The 17,694-nt window shown below is 43.0% G+C and overlaps 1 protein-coding gene across 1 annotated transcript in view; it reads right to left on the reverse strand.

Moving 5' to 3' along the window:
* TMPRSS15 (transmembrane serine protease 15) overlaps positions 1–17,694 on the reverse strand; it is a 615,681-nt gene that overhangs the window by 557,458 nt on the left and 40,529 nt on the right. The window contains exons 2-3 of the mRNA XM_073617070.1: positions 13,020–13,138; positions 12,874–12,941 (exon numbers count right to left, since the gene is read on the reverse strand). Of these exons, the coding sequence (XP_073473171.1) occupies positions 12,874–12,941; positions 13,020–13,138 (187 nt within the window). The remainder of the gene's footprint in view (positions 1–12,873; positions 12,942–13,019; positions 13,139–17,694) is intronic.

Raw genomic sequence — 17,694 nt, forward strand, 5'->3', positions numbered from 1 at the left:
CCCCCCCCCAAATGACCCCATTTTGGAAAGTAGACACCCCAAGCTATTTGCTGAGAGGCATGCTGAGTCCATGGAATATTTTATATTTTGGCATAAGTTGCGGGAAAGTGACACATTTTTTTTTTTTTTTTTGCACAAAGTTGTCACTAAATGATATATTGCTCACACAGGCCATGGGCATATGTGGAATTGCACCCCAAAATACATTTAGCTGCTTCTCCTGAGTATGGGGATACCACATGTGTTGGACTTTTTGGGAGCCTAACCACGTACGGGGCCCCAAATACCAATCACCGCCTTCCGGATTTCTATGGGTGTAAATTTTTGATTTCACTCTTCACTGCCTATCACAGTTTCGGAGGCCATGGAATGGCCAGGTGGCACAAAACCCCCAAATGACCCCATTTTGGAAAGTAGACACCCCAAGCTATTTGCTGAGAGGCATGGTGAGTATTTTGCAGCTCTCATTTGTTTTTGAAAATGAAGAAAGACAAGAAACAAATTTGTTTTTTCTTTTTTCAATTTTCAAAACTTTGTGACAAAAAGTGAGGTCTGCAAAATACTCACTATACCTCTCAGCAAATAGCTTAGGGTGATAGGCAGTGAAGAGTGAAATCAAAAATTTACGCCCTTAGAAAGCCTGAAGGCGGTGCTTGGTTTTCGGGGTCCCGTGTGCGGCTAGGCTCCCAAAAAGTCTCACACATGTGGTATCCCCGTACTCAGGAGAAGCAACAGAATGTATTTTGGGGTGTAATTTCACATATTCCCATGGCATGTTTGAGCAATATATCATTTAGTGACAACTTTGTGCAAAAAAAAAAAAAATTGTCTTTTTCCCGCAACTTGTGTCACAATATAAAATATTCCATGGACTCGACATGCCTCTCAGCAAATAGCTTGGGGTGTCTACTTTCCAAAATGGGGTCATTTGGGGGGGGGGTTTGAACTGTACTGGCATTTTATGCACAACATTTAGAAGCTTATGTCACACATTACCCACGCTTCTAACCACTTGAAGACAAAGCCCTTTCTGACACTTTTTGTTTACATGAAAAAAAATTTTTTTTTTGCAAGAAAATTACTTTGAACCCCCAAACATTATATATTTTTTTAAAGCAAATGCCCTACAGATTAAAATGGTGGGTGTTTCATTTTTTTTTTCACACAGTATGTGCGCAGCGATTTTTCAAACGCATTTTTTGGGGAAAAAACACACTTTTTTTAAATTTAAATGCACTAAAACACACTATATTGCCCAAATGTTTGATGAAATAAAAAAGATGTTCTTAGGCCGAGTACATGGATACCAAACATGACATGCTTTAAAATTGCGCACAAACGTGCAGTGGCAACAAAATAAATACATTTTTAAAAACCTTTAAAAGCCTTTACAGGTTACCACTTTAGATATATAGAGGAGGTCTACTGCTAAAATTACTACCCTCGATCTGACCTTCGTGGTGATACCTCACATGCATGGTGCAATTGCTGTTTACATTTGACGCCAGACCGACGCTTGCTTTCGCCTTAGCGCGAGAGCAGGGGGGGACAGGGGGGCTTTTTTTTTCCTTTATTATTTTTTTGCTTTTTTATCTTATTTTTAAATTGTTCCTTTCATTTTTTTTAAATCATTTTTATTGTTATCTCAGGGAATGTAAATATCCCCTATGATAGCAATAGGTAGTGACAGGTACTCTTTTTTGAAAAAATTGGGGTCTATTAGACCCTAGATCTCTCCTCTGCCCTCAAAGCATCTGACCACACCAAGATCGGTGTGATAAAATGCTTTCCCAATTTCCCAATGACGCTGTTTACATCGAAACAGCGAAATCTAAGTCATGAAATGCTCGTAGCTTCCGGTTTCTTAGGCCATAGAGATGTTTGGAGCCACTCTGGTCTCTGATCAGCTCTATGGTCAGCTGGCTGAATCACTGGCTGCATTCTCAGGTTCCCTGTTGAGACAGGAGAGCCAGAGAAAAACACGGAAGACGGTAGGGGGGGGCATTCCCTCCCATTGCTTGTAAAAGCAGTCTAGAGGCTAATTGGCCACTAGGATTGCATTTACATGAAAGCCAACCGCTGGCTGAAAAGAATGATACCAAGATGATACCTAAACCTGCAGGCATCATTCTGGTATAACCACTCAAAGTTGTGAATTGCGTACCTGAAGACAAAAAAATGCTTAACAATAAAACACAGTAAACGGTAAAGTATAAAAAATTGCATACCTGAAAAGCAAACATGATAAAACATAATAACAATAAAACATTGCAGAATAGAATACAGTAAAAAAGAGCAGAACAATAGAGAGAGAATAGAGAGAGAGAGAACAATGAAACGTCAACTATTTTTTTTATTTTATATATTTTTTTGTGTTTTTTTTTTTTTTTTTTTACACTTTTTTTGTAACTGTAACTTTTATAACTGTAACCGGTTCCAGGTTCGGGTCTCTCAAAATGCGATGGCATCTTGGGAGACCCTGTGAATGTGTGCCTAGTCTGTGCAATGCTGAACCCTACGCTAATACTCAACTAGTGTATGGTAGCGTTCAAAACATTCACCAATGCAAAGACCGGGATTATCAGGACAGGAGGGACAATAATAGCGGGTGTCACGCCTATATCCGGGCTTGCTGCAGACACAACATCTTTTTTGGGGGGGTTTGTTGGGTCGGAGTACTCGGGAGGACATAAAGAAAATGCCTCTCATGCAGCCGACTGCATTTGGTTGGGGATGTGAATGGGGAAGTACGGGTGCTGCAGAAGTGGTGGGTTCCCAATTAGGATTGGCGAATGCAGCAGGAAGGGCACTATGTGCACGATGGGCCTGTGTTTGTCATCTTCTTGGTGGCAGCGGGACACTACTTGTGCTTGCCACCTCGCCAGCTTGAACTGCACTTATGGGACTCGCCACGTCACCAAGTGTTACTGCAGTGCTGGTTTGACTGTGACCGGGTTGTACTAGGCCGTTGGTGCTTGCCAGTTCACCAAAACGCTACCAAAAAAAAACTGTTAGTGATCGCAGGGATCAGGCGTGACTCTGCGAACGCGGCAGTTATGCATTTAGTGTTTTGTAAGTGACAGTGATCGATCGATACTGCACTTGGGTGGGCTGGGCCGGGCCGGGCGGAGGGACAAAATGCAGGTGCTAGCAGGTATCTGGGCTGATCCCGCTAACACTGCGTTTTTGGGAACCCTAAACTGCTGGGGACGCTAGTATAGATCTGATCGGATCAGATATTGATCCGTTCACATACTATACCACTAAGGGAGGTGTACGGTGCGTGCGTGGGTGTTAGCAGTACTGGCGCTAACCTGACGCTGCCTGGGGCTGGTGCTTGCCAGTTCACCAAAATGCTACCAAAAAAACTGTTAGAGATCGCAGGGATCAGGCGTGACTCTGCGAACGCTGCAGTTATGCATTTAGTGTTTTGTAAGTGACAGTGATCGATCGATACTGCACTTGGGTGGGCTGGGCCGGGCCGGGCGGAGGGATAAAATGCAGGTGCTAGCAGGTATCTGGGCTGATCCCGCTAACACTGCGTTTTTGGGAACCCTAAACTGCTGGGGACGCTAGTATAGATCTGATCGGATCAGATATTGATCCGTTCACATACTATACCACTAAGGGAGGTGTACGGTGCGTGCGTGGGTGTTAGCAGTACTGGCGCTAACCTGACGCTGCCTGGGGCTGGTGCTTGCCAGTTCACCAAAATGCTACCAAAAAAACTGTTAGAGATCGCAGGGATCAGGCCTGACTCTGCGAACGCTGCAGTTATGCGTTTAGTGTTTTGTAAGTGACAGTGATCGATCGATACTGCACTTGGGGGGGCTGGGCTGGGCGGAGGGGCAAAACACAGGTGCTAGCAGGTATCTGGGCTGATCCCACTAACACTGCATTTTTGGGAACCCTAAACTGCTGGGGATGCTAGTATAGATCTGATCGGATCAGATCCGTTCAGATACTATACCACTAAGGGAGGCGTATGCTGCGTGCGTGGGTGTTAGCGGTACTGGTGCTAATCTGACGCTGCCTGGGGCGACGCATATCACCGCCGGGCGATCAGGGGGCTAAACCTTTATTCGGTAATAAACGACGGGTGCCCTGACACTATAAAAATAAATGAACTAACCAGCATCACCCGTAACAGTTATACTATGATCACTGGTGAAAGGGTTAACTAGGGAGCAATCAAGGGGTTAAAACCTTTATTAGGTAGTATATGGGGGTCCTCGACGCTATAAAATGCTGACGGCGAACCTAAATATTTACCTGCCTAACTAGCGTCACCAGTGACACTAATACAGCGATCAGAAAAATGACCCTAGACCTAAAGGGGGCTAATACTAACTGCCCTACCACACTAACAGTCACAAACTGACACCAATGCAGTAATCAGAAAAAAAAAAAAAACTGCTTGGTGTCAGTATGACAGGGGGTGGGGTGGGTTGATTGGGGGATGATCGGGGGTGATCAGGGGTGATCGGGGGTGTATTGTATGCCTGGCATGTTCTACTGTGTGTGTGTGTTGGTGCACTCACTCAGATGTCTTCTCTCCTCGGCGCCGGAACGGAAAATACCGAGCCGAGGAGAGATGACATCATTTCCTCTGCTGCTGTTGAGCATACAGCAGCAGAGGAAGAATCTGATTGGCTGGGAGCGATCGCGAGGGAGGGGCCACGAATGTATGGTCTCCCCCTCACCTCTCATTGCTCCCAGACACAAGCCGACCACCTCGGGCACCGATCGGACCCCCCGCCAGCAGGAGGCAGATCACGTACAGGTACGTGATTCTGCCTGCCTGTGCCATTCTGCCGCAGTATATCTGCGTGAGGCGGTCGGCAAGTTGTTAACCTGGGATTAATTCATACATTTGAATAAAATACATTATGGCCATGGTGGCTTTTAAAACAGTGGTTATGTCTGATGCAAGATCTTGTATCAAAAGCTGACAGATAACTGGACTGGGAAAAGTATTTTGATGGACTGAGGCTGGGTTCACACTGGTCCGACAAACGCTCCGACATTGGGAGCTCATGTCGCATGACGTGTGAAATCCAATGTTTCCCTATGGGAGCCATCCTAACTGGTCCGACACAAGTCGTTCCGACTTTAGAAATGCTCCCTGTACTACTTTGGTCCGACTTTGATCCTACTTCAGCCTATTGACTATCATTGAAGTCGGATCAAAGTCGGATTGCCGTCTTGCATGATCCGACTTCGGTACGCGACTTGTGCTCAGATGATCTTGAGGGGGAACTCCGTGCCAAATTTTAAATAAAAAACCGGCATGGGTTCCCCTCCAAGAGCATGCCAGGCCCTTGAGTCTGGTATGGACCTTGAGGGGAACCCCCTACGCCGAAAAAACAGCGTGGGGGGTCCCCCCCAATCCATACCAGACCCTTATCTGAGCACGCAGCCCGGCCGGACAGGAATGGGGTGGGGACGAGCGAGCGCCCCCCCCCTCCTGAACCGTACCAGGCCGCATGCCCTCAACATGGGGGGGTTGGTGCAGCAGACCGGGCCCCTCGCTGGCAATAGAGCTGGAAGAAGATAGCGGCGGGGCCCGGGAGAAGAGGCGGAACACCGGGAGAAGTCGGAAGAAGATACCGGAGCTACCCAATAAATTAATTTTGAAACCTGTGTGGTTTTTTTTTATTGACACTTTTCCCTAGGTGAATGGGTAGGGGTACCATGTACCCCATACTCATTCACATAGGGTGGGGGGCCGGGATCTGGGGGCCCCCTTATTAAAGCCCTCCGCCCGCAGACCCCGACAACCAACGGCCAGGGTTGTCGGGAAGAGGCCCTTGTCCTCATCAACATGGGGACAAGGTGCTTTGGGGTGGGGGGGCCCGCAGCGCACCCCTCTCCCCCAAGGCACCAACCCCCCATGTTGAGGGCATGCGGCCTGGTACGGTTCAGGAGGGGGGGGTGCTCGCTCGTCCCCACCCCCATTCCTGTCCGGCCGGGCTGCGTAGGGGGTTGCCCTTAAGGTCCATACCAGACCCAAGGGCCTGGTATGCTCTTGGAGGGGGAACCCATGCCAGTTTTTTATTTAAAATTTGGCGCAGAGTTCCCCCTAAAGATTCATACTAAACACAGTGCCGGGCATTGGCGGGGATCCAAGTCGGATCCCCGTTCATTGAAAGTCGGACACATGCCGGCTTCATGTCGCAGGGCAAAGTCGGATCCAAAGTAGGACGGCTGTCGTGTCGCACCAGTGTGAACCCAGCCTGAGGCTGGGTTCACACTGGTCCGACATTGGGAGCTCATGTCGCATGATGTGTGAAATTCAATGTTTCCCTATGGGAGCCGTTCTAACTGGTCCGACACAAGTCGTTCCGACTTTAGAAATGCTCCCTGTACTACTTTGGTCCGACTTTGATCCTACTTCAGCCCACTGACTATCATTGAAGTAGGATCAAAGTCGGATCCTTGTCCTAACCATCCGACTTTGGCATACGACATTGTGTTATTTCCTGCCCCCTGCTGTAGCCCCTCCCATTGTGTGTTAGTTTTGATTGGTCAAAGGACAAGTGCACTATCTGAAAAGTCGGATCAAAGTAGTATCCTGTTCATGAAAGTTGGATGGATGTAGGACCAATGTAGGATCAATGTAGGACCAATGTAGGACTGATGTCGCAGTGCAAAGTAGGATGAAAGTCGTACTACTGTCGTGTAGTATAGTGTGAACCCAGCCTTACAGATACACTGTGTATACGCTGCACTGCTGTGTAACTATTCAGTGTAAATAAATACCCTGAGGCTGGGTTCACACTGGTGCGACACGACAGCCGTCCTACTTTGGATCCGACTTTGCCCTGCGACATGAAGCCGGCATGTGTCCGACTTTCAATGAACGGGGATCCGACTTGGATCCCCGCCAATGCCGGCACTGTGTTTGGTATGAATCTTTAGGGGGGAACTCCGCGCCAAATTTTAAATAAAAAACCGGCATGGGTTCCCCCTCCAGAGGCATACCAGGCCCTTGGGTCTGGTATGGACCTTGAGGGGAACCCCCTACGCCGAAAAAACGGCGTGGGGGGTCGCCCCCAATCCATACCAGACCCTTATCCGAGCACGCAGCCCGGCCGGACAGGAATGGGGGTGGGGACGAGCGAGCGCCCCCCCCCCCCTCCTGAACCGTACCAGGCCGCATGCCCTCAACATGGGGGGTTGTTGCCTTGGGGGAGGGGGGCGCGCTGCGGCCCCCCCACCCCAAAGCACCTTGTCCCCATGTTGATGAGGACAAGGGCCTCTTCCCGACAACCCTGGCCGTTGGTTGTCGGGGTCTGCGGGCGGGGGGCTTATCGGAATCCGGGAGCCCCCTTTAATAAGGGAGCCCCCAGATCCCGGCCCCCCACCCTATGTGAATGAGTATGGGGTACAGCGTACCCCTACCCATTCACCTAGGAAAAAAGTGTCAATTTAAAAAAAAACACTACACAGATTTTTAAAGCATTTTATTAGACAGCTCCGGGGGTCTTCTTCCGACTTCGGGGGTCTCTCCGGTTCTTCTCCACGCTCTTCGGATCTTCTGCCGGGCTCCTCAGCTCTCTTCTGCTCTTTTGCCGCTCTTTTGCTAAAGCGGAGGAGCCTGGTCTTCAATCTTCTGCCTTCTGCCTTCTGCCCTCTTCTCCTGATGTTGACACGACGCTCTCTGGGGCTAGAATGCTCTCTGTGCGCTCTGCTCTGACTTATATAGGCGGTGACCCCGCCCCCTTATGCCGTCACAGTCCCTGGGCATGCTGGGACTGTGACGTTTTAGGGGGCGTGGTCATCACCACATATCTTTTATTTATTTATATGTCATGTTATGCTGCGTAAACACGAGAGGACTTTTCGACCGGACTGGTCTGGCAGACCAAGTCCGGCGGACAATCCGATTATGTGTGGGCTTCATCGGACCTTCAGCGGACTTTTCCAGTCGAAAATCTAACAGACTTTAGATTTGAAACATGCTTCAAATCTTTCCGATGGACTCGAGTCCGGTCGAGAAATCTGCTCGTCTGTATGCTAGTCTGACGGATGAAAACCCACGCTACGGCAGCTATTGGCTACTGGCTATCAACTTCCTTATTTTAGTCCGGTCGTACGTCATCACTTATGAATCCATCGGACTTTGGTGTGATCGTGTGCAGGCAAGTCCATTCGTTCAAAAGTCCGTCAGAAGTCCATCAAAAATCCGTCGAAAGTCCGCCAGAAAGTCTGTTGGATCAGTCCGGTCGAAAAGTCCGCCCTTGTGTACGCGGCATTTGTAAGGCACTGATTCATCATTATCACATGTACTTTGGTTTTGAGCATCTTATTTGAGAAGTTAGTTTGATTTTTTCACAGATCCACATAGAAAAATTATTTTGTTTTTACTTAACGAGGGGAAACTGGTATTGTTGATTAAGCACTTGATAGTATATTGATAGATTTTAAATTTTCCCATACCTTAGAATTGTATCTCCACCATTTTTTATTTTTTATTCACTTGGTATGCTAATATTTATTGGGTACTTTCTCCGGATATTTACTGTAGAAGGTGGGGTTTGATCGGCCCATTATTTTATATTTCAAGTGGTACTACTGATTGATGGAATAGCGCCACATATCTTTTATTTAATTGTATTTTGGGGAACTGAGTGGACCTGTCTATGTTGGCGGCTCTCCATCGGGTGGTTTACCGTCAGGTTCAAGATTTTCTTGCCCACATTGTGGTTTTGCGCACTAGTTCCCATTCATTTAATAACATGACATATGTGCTTCCAGCATTATTGGGTAATTGCATGTGTATAGAAATTTAAAGTAACCTATTAGGGATGAGCCCGCCATTCGAGTTGAACATAAGTTTGATTCAAACATCGGGTGTTTGTTTGCTCTCAAACGAACCAAACATATGGGGCGTTCGCGGGAAATTCAGGTGCCGCGGAAAGCCCCGTAATGCAATGCGAGGTCGCAGTGCATTGATATTTGATGATTGGCCGAAGCATACACCTTACCTGCATACTTTGGCCAATCACAGCATGCTCTAAGTCCATGCCCCACATTATATGAGGCTGCTTACATAGTGGCCGTATATAGTGTGTGGACGGAGATAGATTGAGCTAGATTAGGCAGGTAGGTTAGTTAGTGGCGTACAGGTAGTGTATTGAATACACACATATATATATATATATATATATATATATATATATATATATATATATATATATATATATATATATACATACAGTCTAGTATGTGTGTGTATATATATACTCTCTCTCTCTCTCTCTCTCTCTCTCTCTCTCTCTCTCTCTCTCTCTCTCTCTCTCTATATATATATATATATATATATATATATATATATATATACTCTCTCTGCATTTAGTGTAGACTAGATATTCAGTGTAGACACAGTATATTGAAGTGGTTAAGGGGAACCCTGCGCCAAATTTTTAAAAGAAAAATGGCATGCCCCCCCAAATCCATACCAGGCCCTTCAGGCCCTTTAGGTCTGGTATGGATTTTAAGGGGAACTCTGCAACAAAATTAAAAAAAAGAATGCGTGGGGTTCCCCCCAAAATCCATACCAGACCCTTATCCGAGCATGCAACCTGGCATTTAAAGCACCTTCTCCCCATGTTAATGGGGGCAAGGGCCTCATCCCCACAACCCTTGCCCAGTGGTTGTGGGGGTCTGCGGGTGGGGGGCTTATCGGAATTTGGAAGCCCCCTTTAACAAGGGGGCCCCCAAATCCCGACTCCCCATGTGAATGGGTATCGGGTACATTGTACACCTACCCATTCAGCAAAAAAAGTGTCAAAAAGTAAAAACCACAAAAGACAGTTTTTGACAACTCCTTTATTAAAAATAAAATAAAAAGAGTGACCCCCACCCCTTGTGATGTCGTGTGCCATCAGAGGGGGCGGGGTCATCCGGTTATGTCAGCGAGCGGCCCCGCCCCTGCCTTTATAACAGTTATCACCGTGAAAAAGCAGAGGTGGGACGCTTCCCATCGAGACGGAGCTTTTTTTTCTTTTTTTTCGGGTCTGTCTGCGTCATGATTGAAGAAAGATGGACATCACTGGACACTTTTTTTTTCTTTTTTAATAAAGGAATTGTCAAAAACTGTCTTTGTGTTTTTGTGTTTACAATGTACCCGATACCCATTCACATGGGGGGGTGGGATTTGGGGGCCCCCTTGTTTGGGGGACCCCAAAGCACCCTCCCCATGTTGAGGGCATGTGGCCTGGTATGGTTCAGAAGGGGGGACCCTAGTCATTTTTTTTTATGTTGGCGTGAAGTTCCCCTTAAAATCCATACCAGACCCAAAGGGCCTGGTATGGACTGGGGGGGAACCCGCACCGTTTTATTCCTTAATTTTTATCTATATTACCGGGTGCCGGTAATACATTAAATGACATTTTTTTCCTTTAGAAATTTCATTTTTCTGCAGAACTGTAAAACACATCAGACAGATGTGCTACATTACAGGCAGACTAAGGGGACCCCCAGGCATGAAATTTAAAGGAATATTTCATTTTTATTGTTTCACTTTAAGCATTCTTAAAATCACTGCTCCTGAAAAAACTGACATTTTTGAAACTTTTTTTGCATTGATACATGTCCCCTGAGGCAGTACTCAGGTCCCCATACACTTTTTATGGCAATAACTTGCATATAAACCTTTAAAATGAGCACTTTTGATTTTTCATGTTCATGCCCCATAGACTTTAACGGTGTTCGCATGTTCGCACAAATTTTTTGCCTGTTTGCATGTTCTAGTGCAAACCGAACCGGGGGGTGTTCGGCTCATCCCTATAATCTAGTAACAGATCACAGCCATGATCCCAGTGTGCAATGTCTTTGTAAACATGTCTCTAAGCCCCACCTGACATGTTCATCTCCTGGACTTCCACAGAGGCCCATCAGAGGATTACACATGGAGTACTTAATTTAATATTCAAGATTGTACATTCAGATATAGACTATGTTATCATGTTTTTATTCATCTAAGGAAGTCACTATACCACTTGACGAAACGTGTCAGTGCGGGGCTACATTATGTTATCATGTCCGGATGTCTGAGGTCAGCCATTTTACAGCTGCAGTTGATGTCTATCCTTAAGAGGGCAATGTTTGGATACTTTTAAGAGGGCGATTCATCTTGTGCACTGGGTTTCAGTGCACATTATTTGTGAGTGGATATTTTATTATTTTATTATTAAAGTCTTTTTGCGTGGGAATACTACACTATGGGGAGTTTTTTTATCTCTTCTTTTCTGCTTAGAGAGGGATCCTGGGTGAATGGTAACCAAACTCTTGAGCCTTCAGGTGGATTGCTAGAATACACTGACCCCAGTTTCACTGGGAATGCGCATGGTGACCTTACCTGTGTGTAAGTCATACCTTTGAGGTTAGAAGCAACAGAGACAAGTGGTGGGACACAGCGGTGGAGCACATTTTTTATTTGAAGCACTGTGATGGAAAGACACGTTTCCAATAATGCACTAATATTTAAAGAAGAATTTCCCGTTGATGAAGATTTATATCACTACATTATATCACGATTTGGTGGTGATATATATTTGATGTATGGTTTGATACATTATGAATTAAACATATATTTATACAGGTTATGATCTTTTAGGTTTGCATTGCTTTATTTTCATTTTGTGATTTATTATTTGTTACGCTGCACTTTTTTAAATCTATCTAGTACGTGATCCGCCTCTTCCGGTTGGGGGGAGGGCATGCGCATGACGTGAGTAGTCACAGCACAGGTTGATCAGCAGGTGCTGGCCAACAATTGCCTTCTGGCACCCACTGATTGGCGAGGAGGAAGACAGGACAGAGCTCTGTCAATGTAAACAATACAGAGCTCCTGTCAGTGGGGATGTGTCGATTTTTGATTCCCTGCAAAGCACAGCCCCATTCACACCTGAGCGTAGCGTTTTCAGGCAGAAAGTCGTGTGATTTTACTGCAATTTTGCTGCAATTTTTGCCGCGTTTTTAACAGCGTTTTTGCCACGATTTTGCCGCTATTTTGTGCAGGTCAAAAGGTCACCAATGTAAAAAGCAGAAAAACACCCAAATCTGCCTAAAAAAAAAGTTTCAGGACTTTTTTGAGCTTCAGGCATTTTGGAGTGGAGATGTGAACCATCTCCATAGAGAATAATTTAATTTTTCCCCTCCAGCATTTTGTAGCTTCAGGCTTCAAGCTATAAAATGCTCAGATGTGATTGGGGCCTTAGTGAAAGCACCTTACAGTACACCCATAAACACTAGTTAGGCACACATTTATTTCTTTGATCATTCTAGATGTTTAACCTCTTTCCAGCCAGTGTCATTAGTACAGTGAAAATGTTTTAGCACTGATCACTGTATTAGCGTCAATGGTTCCCATAAAGTGTCAGTTAGTGTAAGATTGGCCGTCATTTTTTTATTGGATATTTTTTTTATAGCAGAAAGTAAAAAATATTGTTGTTTTTTTCCCAAAATGTTCTGCCTTTTTTGTATATAGCGCAACAAATAAAAAACCCAGTGGTGATCAAATACCAAAAAAAAAAAGCTCTATTTGTGGGAAAATGATATAAATTTTGCTTTGTGTACAGCTTTGCATGACTGCGCAAAAGCTGGCTGGCTGTAACATTCATTTACTAGATATTGTCACATGTTTTATATAAGTTGGTGAGAATGGAGGTCTTTTTTGTTTTTTAAGTGAGGGGAAATCTCTTTAACGAAGCCCCGGATAGAAGTTAAAATCTATCAAGGATTCTAATCCTTCCCCATTCTGTCCAAAACTAAAAAAAGGTTTTGACTGGATATAAACTTTCACTACAAATGAAATAAACAGATAAATCATTTATTGAAATATTTTTTTGCTGTTTCTAATCTTACCGGAATTCCACAATTTCAGATGTTCTATATTCAAACTTCAGCTGACTAGCTTGGAAGATTTCATTGATCTGGTAAAAGGAATATATTATCATATCACTATTACAGCCAAATAAAAGTAATTAAGAACTAACTGAAAGAACACATACCATTTTCTGGACATCAAAAGCCAGTGATTTGAAGTTTATTGAACTTGGATCTTGCAATTCAGATGTGTATGTTGCTCCTGAAATTATTTTAAAGGATCCTTCAACTGTATTAATTTGATCTGAAAAAATAAATAAATAAATAATTTTTTTATATATATATATATATATATATATATATATACAGTGCCCTGAAAAAGTATTCATACCCCTTCGAATTTTCCACACTTTTTGTCATGTTGCAACCAAAAACGTAAATGTATTTTATTGAGATTTTATGTGATAGAGCAACACAAAGTGGCAAATACTTGGGAAGTGGAAGGAAAATTATAAATGGTTTTCCAAAGTTTTTACAAATAAATTTCTGAAAAGTGTATCGTGTATTTTTGTATTCAGCCCCCTTTACTCCGATGCCCCTAACTAAAATCTAGTGGAACCAATTGCCTTCAGAAGTCACTTAATTAGTAAATAGAGTCTACCTGTGTGTAATTTAATGTCAGTATAAATACAGCTGTTTTGTGAAGCCATCCGAGGTTTGTTAGAGAACCTTAGTGAACAAACAGCATCATGAAGGCCAGGGAACAAACCAGACAGGTCAGGAATAAAGTTGTGGAGAAGTTCAAAGTAGGGTTAGGTTATAAAAAAAATCCCAAGCTTTGAACAGCTCACGAAGCACTGTTCAATCCATCATTATGGATATGGCACAACTACAAACCTACCAAGACATGACTGTCCACCAAAACTGACATGCCGGGCAAGAAGAACATTAATCAGAGAAGCAGCCAAGAGGCCCATGGTTCCCCCCTTTCCTGATCTGCTAGGCTGCATCCTTGGATAAGGGTCTGGTAAGGATATTAAGGGGGATTGCATGCTTTTTTTATTGTGTGTAGGGGTCACCCATTAACATCTATACCAGACCTTCCTCTAGGATAGGGATCTGGTACAAATTAAGGTAATCCCTGGCTCCTTTACTAACAAACAAAGCTGGTGGGAGCTGCCATTTTGCTGGTATTTTAAACACACTTTTCAGTTTTGCTGTAGTAGATGGTATACCTCGCACAGATGTGCCACTTCACATGCGTGGTCAACCCTAGGCATGTTATTATATTAAGTTTTGCATTTTTAATGTTTTGCTTTAAACATTACTAAAATCACAGTTCCAAGCCAAACAGATCACTTCTTCCCATGCCATTTGTTTGACAATCCCTTGCCTATCAGCTTAGAAAATTATCAGCACTGTTTATTATATTTGTCTTCCATTGACTTTGGATTCGGCACCTGAATTTTACTAATGTTTGCCTAACCCTGTTCAAAATGAACGCAGGTATGTTCAGCACTAGTAAAAAGAAAGTGTGGGTAAACCTGGCCATAGATGACTTAGTTTTTTTTTAATTAAACCAGTGGGTTGAACTAAAAAATCAGAATCCTCCTCACTATGTCTTTGTATTCTGACATCCCCGTAGTCAAAATACACTGATCAGCGCTGCATGCTATAGCCTACAGTGCTGATTGAATATACATTTTTCAACAGTTCAGTTGAACAGAAATTAATCAGTAGATCAACTAATGTTCAACTGCAATGGCCATACATGGATCGAAATTCAGCTGAATTTCGATCCATGCGTGATCAGTTTAAGACTATGATAATGGGCGTTGCTAGTACAACGTCTATCTGACTGTATATCTCTTTCTTTGTTGGCTTTCACAAACACATGGTTCTTCCCTGAACTTGCTATACTATAAATATGTATCTGAGCATTCTGCTAATAGATAGAAGACTTCCACTTTCTAGCAAACCCGATTTATTCAACTTATTAAGTGTTCTTGCATAGCAAGACCACTTACTGTTATCTCACATATATATTATTCTTATTATTATAGCCAAATTTACCACCCTAACTCCTCCCACAGTTTTTACACTACATAGACAAGTAATATACCGAAACGTGCGGATTGTTCCCGAATGGTGTGCTATTACTTTGTGGAACGTTTCGCCGAATGGTTCACGAAATATCGTCATTTTTGCGGCGAAATTGGTCCCATAGGAATGAATGGGGAAACTAGAGTGGGAGATGACAAAAGCTGGAAAATCAGAACATGATTTCTAAACTGCCGCCACTCCCTCATTTTCAAGCCCACCTACACAAATCTTATATCAAAACGTTCAGCTATCCCTGCTGCCACTAAACATGTCCACGGCTAAGCCATAGTCCTGATAGTTTTCACAATATGACCATTTGTTTGCAACTCACGCCGTCCATTGACATTCATTGAAACTACACTCTAGCCCCCTCCAAATTTGAAGGGCAATTTCTAAACTGCGACCGTGCCTTCATTTTTAATATTTCAGAGACATACTATGTATCAAAATCTAGGTCTGGGTCTTGTGATTCTCACAATATAAAGATCTTCGCTGTAGGATGTATAGTTTTTAAAATACGGCCATTTGTTTAGAGGTCATTTCAGGAAATTTTAGCCATTAATCAGAGTGTACTGTTAGTGTTTGTTTTGTTGCCATGGTTACCAAAGCTTCTGTTATACACAGGGGGGAAGGTGGCTGGAGCATCTCAGCTCTGATTACAGAGCCCGGGGGAGGGGACAGACACACCATGTACTGATTTATAATAGAGGAATATGATGGGGCAGTTTTGATGGGGTAATTCTGATGGGGCAGTTTTGATGAAGCAGTATTTGGGAAGCATAAACAGGGCATGAGCGTTGCTAGGAAACAGTGGTTGTAAACACAAGATGCTGAGACACCCCAAATGCATGTGACTTCATCTGCTAGACTTGATAATGCTTGTAGACTCCTCCCACAGTTTTCACACTACAGAGACAAATAATATACCGAAACGTGCGGATTGTTCCCGATTGATGTGTTATTACTTTGTGGAATGTTTCGCTGAATGGTCCACGAAATGACGTTTTTGCGGCGAAATTGGTCCCATAGGAATGAATGGCAAAATGTTCAAAACTAGAGTGGGAAGTGACAAAAGCTGACAACCCCATGATCAGCCAAAACATTATGACCGCCCCATGTAAAAAAAAAAATATTTTTGAAAAAAAAAAATAATTTTTGAAAAAAGTAAAAAAATTATTTTTGAAAAAAAAAAATCATTTTTGAAAAAAAAAATATATATTTTTGAAAAAAAAAAAATTTTTGAAAAAAAAAATATTTTTGAAAAAAAAAAATTATTTTTGAAAAAAAAATTACTTTAAAAAAAATAATAATTTCGAAAAAAAAATTATTTTTGAAATAAAAAAATTCATTTTTGAAAAAAAAAATTACCTTTGAAAAAAAAAATTACTTTTGAAAAAAAAAATCATTTTTGAAGAAAAAAAAATCATTTTTGAAGAAAAAAAAAATCATTTTTGAAAAAAAAAATTACTTTTGAAAAAAATGTTCAGCTCTTTCAGCGAATGATGGAACTTTTTTACTACTATTTATACTTTTTAAAATATTAAGCTTTTTAACACTTTTCACAGTTACTCAAGCCACTCCACCCCACCCAGTTACTCCGCCCACTCCAGTTGTAGAGGCAAGAACACTTTCACAATTTCCCCAGAAATTGTACCTTTTCTAGTTCTTTATGTAACCTTTTTCACTTTTAGCTTTTTCTTATCTTTCTTTTTATTTCTATTTTCTCTATGTACTTTGGAACTTGTATATATTCGTTGCTTAAAAAAAAACTTCTAAAAATTCCTTATCTTGAAGTTAGGAAGGTTTCTGTTCATGAAAGGAATATATTTAATTCTCTTATTCGCTTTTTGAAGCAAATGAGAAAATAGTAGTTTACATTAATTTAACAGCAGGGCAATTTTGGCTAAACTGATTGTGCTACACAATTACTGATTTCATCACAGGAAAACTTTTGCTGTATCAGAAACTCCTAATTTTACTAAGATGTAATTTTCTATTAATAAACTCAACTTAAAAACACTTATTTTTATTAGGTACAGTATCCCACAAAAGTGAGTACACCCCTTGCATTTTTGTAAATATGTTATTATATCTTTTCATGTGACAACACTGAAGAAATGACACTTTGCTACAATGTAAAGTAGTGAGTGTACAGCTTGTATAACAGTGTAAATTTGCTCTCCCCTCAAAATAACTCAACACATAGCCATTAATGTCTAAACCGCTGGCAACAAAAGTGAGTACACCCCTAAGTGAAAATGTCCAAATTGGGCCCAAAGTGTCAATATTTTGTGTGGCCACCATTAATTTCCAGCACTGCCTTAACCCTCTTGGGCATGGAGTTCACCAGAGCTTCACAGGTTACCACTGGAATCCTCTTCCACTCCTCCATGATGACATCATGGAGCTGGTGGAGGTTAGAGACCTTGCGCTCCTCCACCTTCCATTTGAGGATGCCCCACAGATGCTCAAACGGGTTTAAGTCTGGAGACAAGCTTGGCCAGTCCATCACCTTTACCCTCAGCTTCTTTAGCAAGACAGGGGTCATCTTGGAGGTGTGTTTGGGGTTGGTATCATGTTGGAATATTGCCCTGCTGCCCAGTCTCCAAAGGGAGGGGATCATGCTCTGCTTCAGTATGTCACAGTACATGTTGGCATTCATGGTTCCCTCAATGACCTGTAGCTCCCCAGTGTCGGCAGCACTCATGCAGCCCCAGACAATAACACTCCCGCCACCATGCTTGACTGTAGAGAAGA

This window comes from Aquarana catesbeiana, linkage group LG02 (genome assembly GCF_042186555.1).
Source record: "Aquarana catesbeiana isolate 2022-GZ linkage group LG02, ASM4218655v1, whole genome shotgun sequence".
In the NCBI taxonomy this organism is placed as follows: domain Eukaryota; kingdom Metazoa; phylum Chordata; class Amphibia; order Anura; family Ranidae; genus Aquarana; species Aquarana catesbeiana.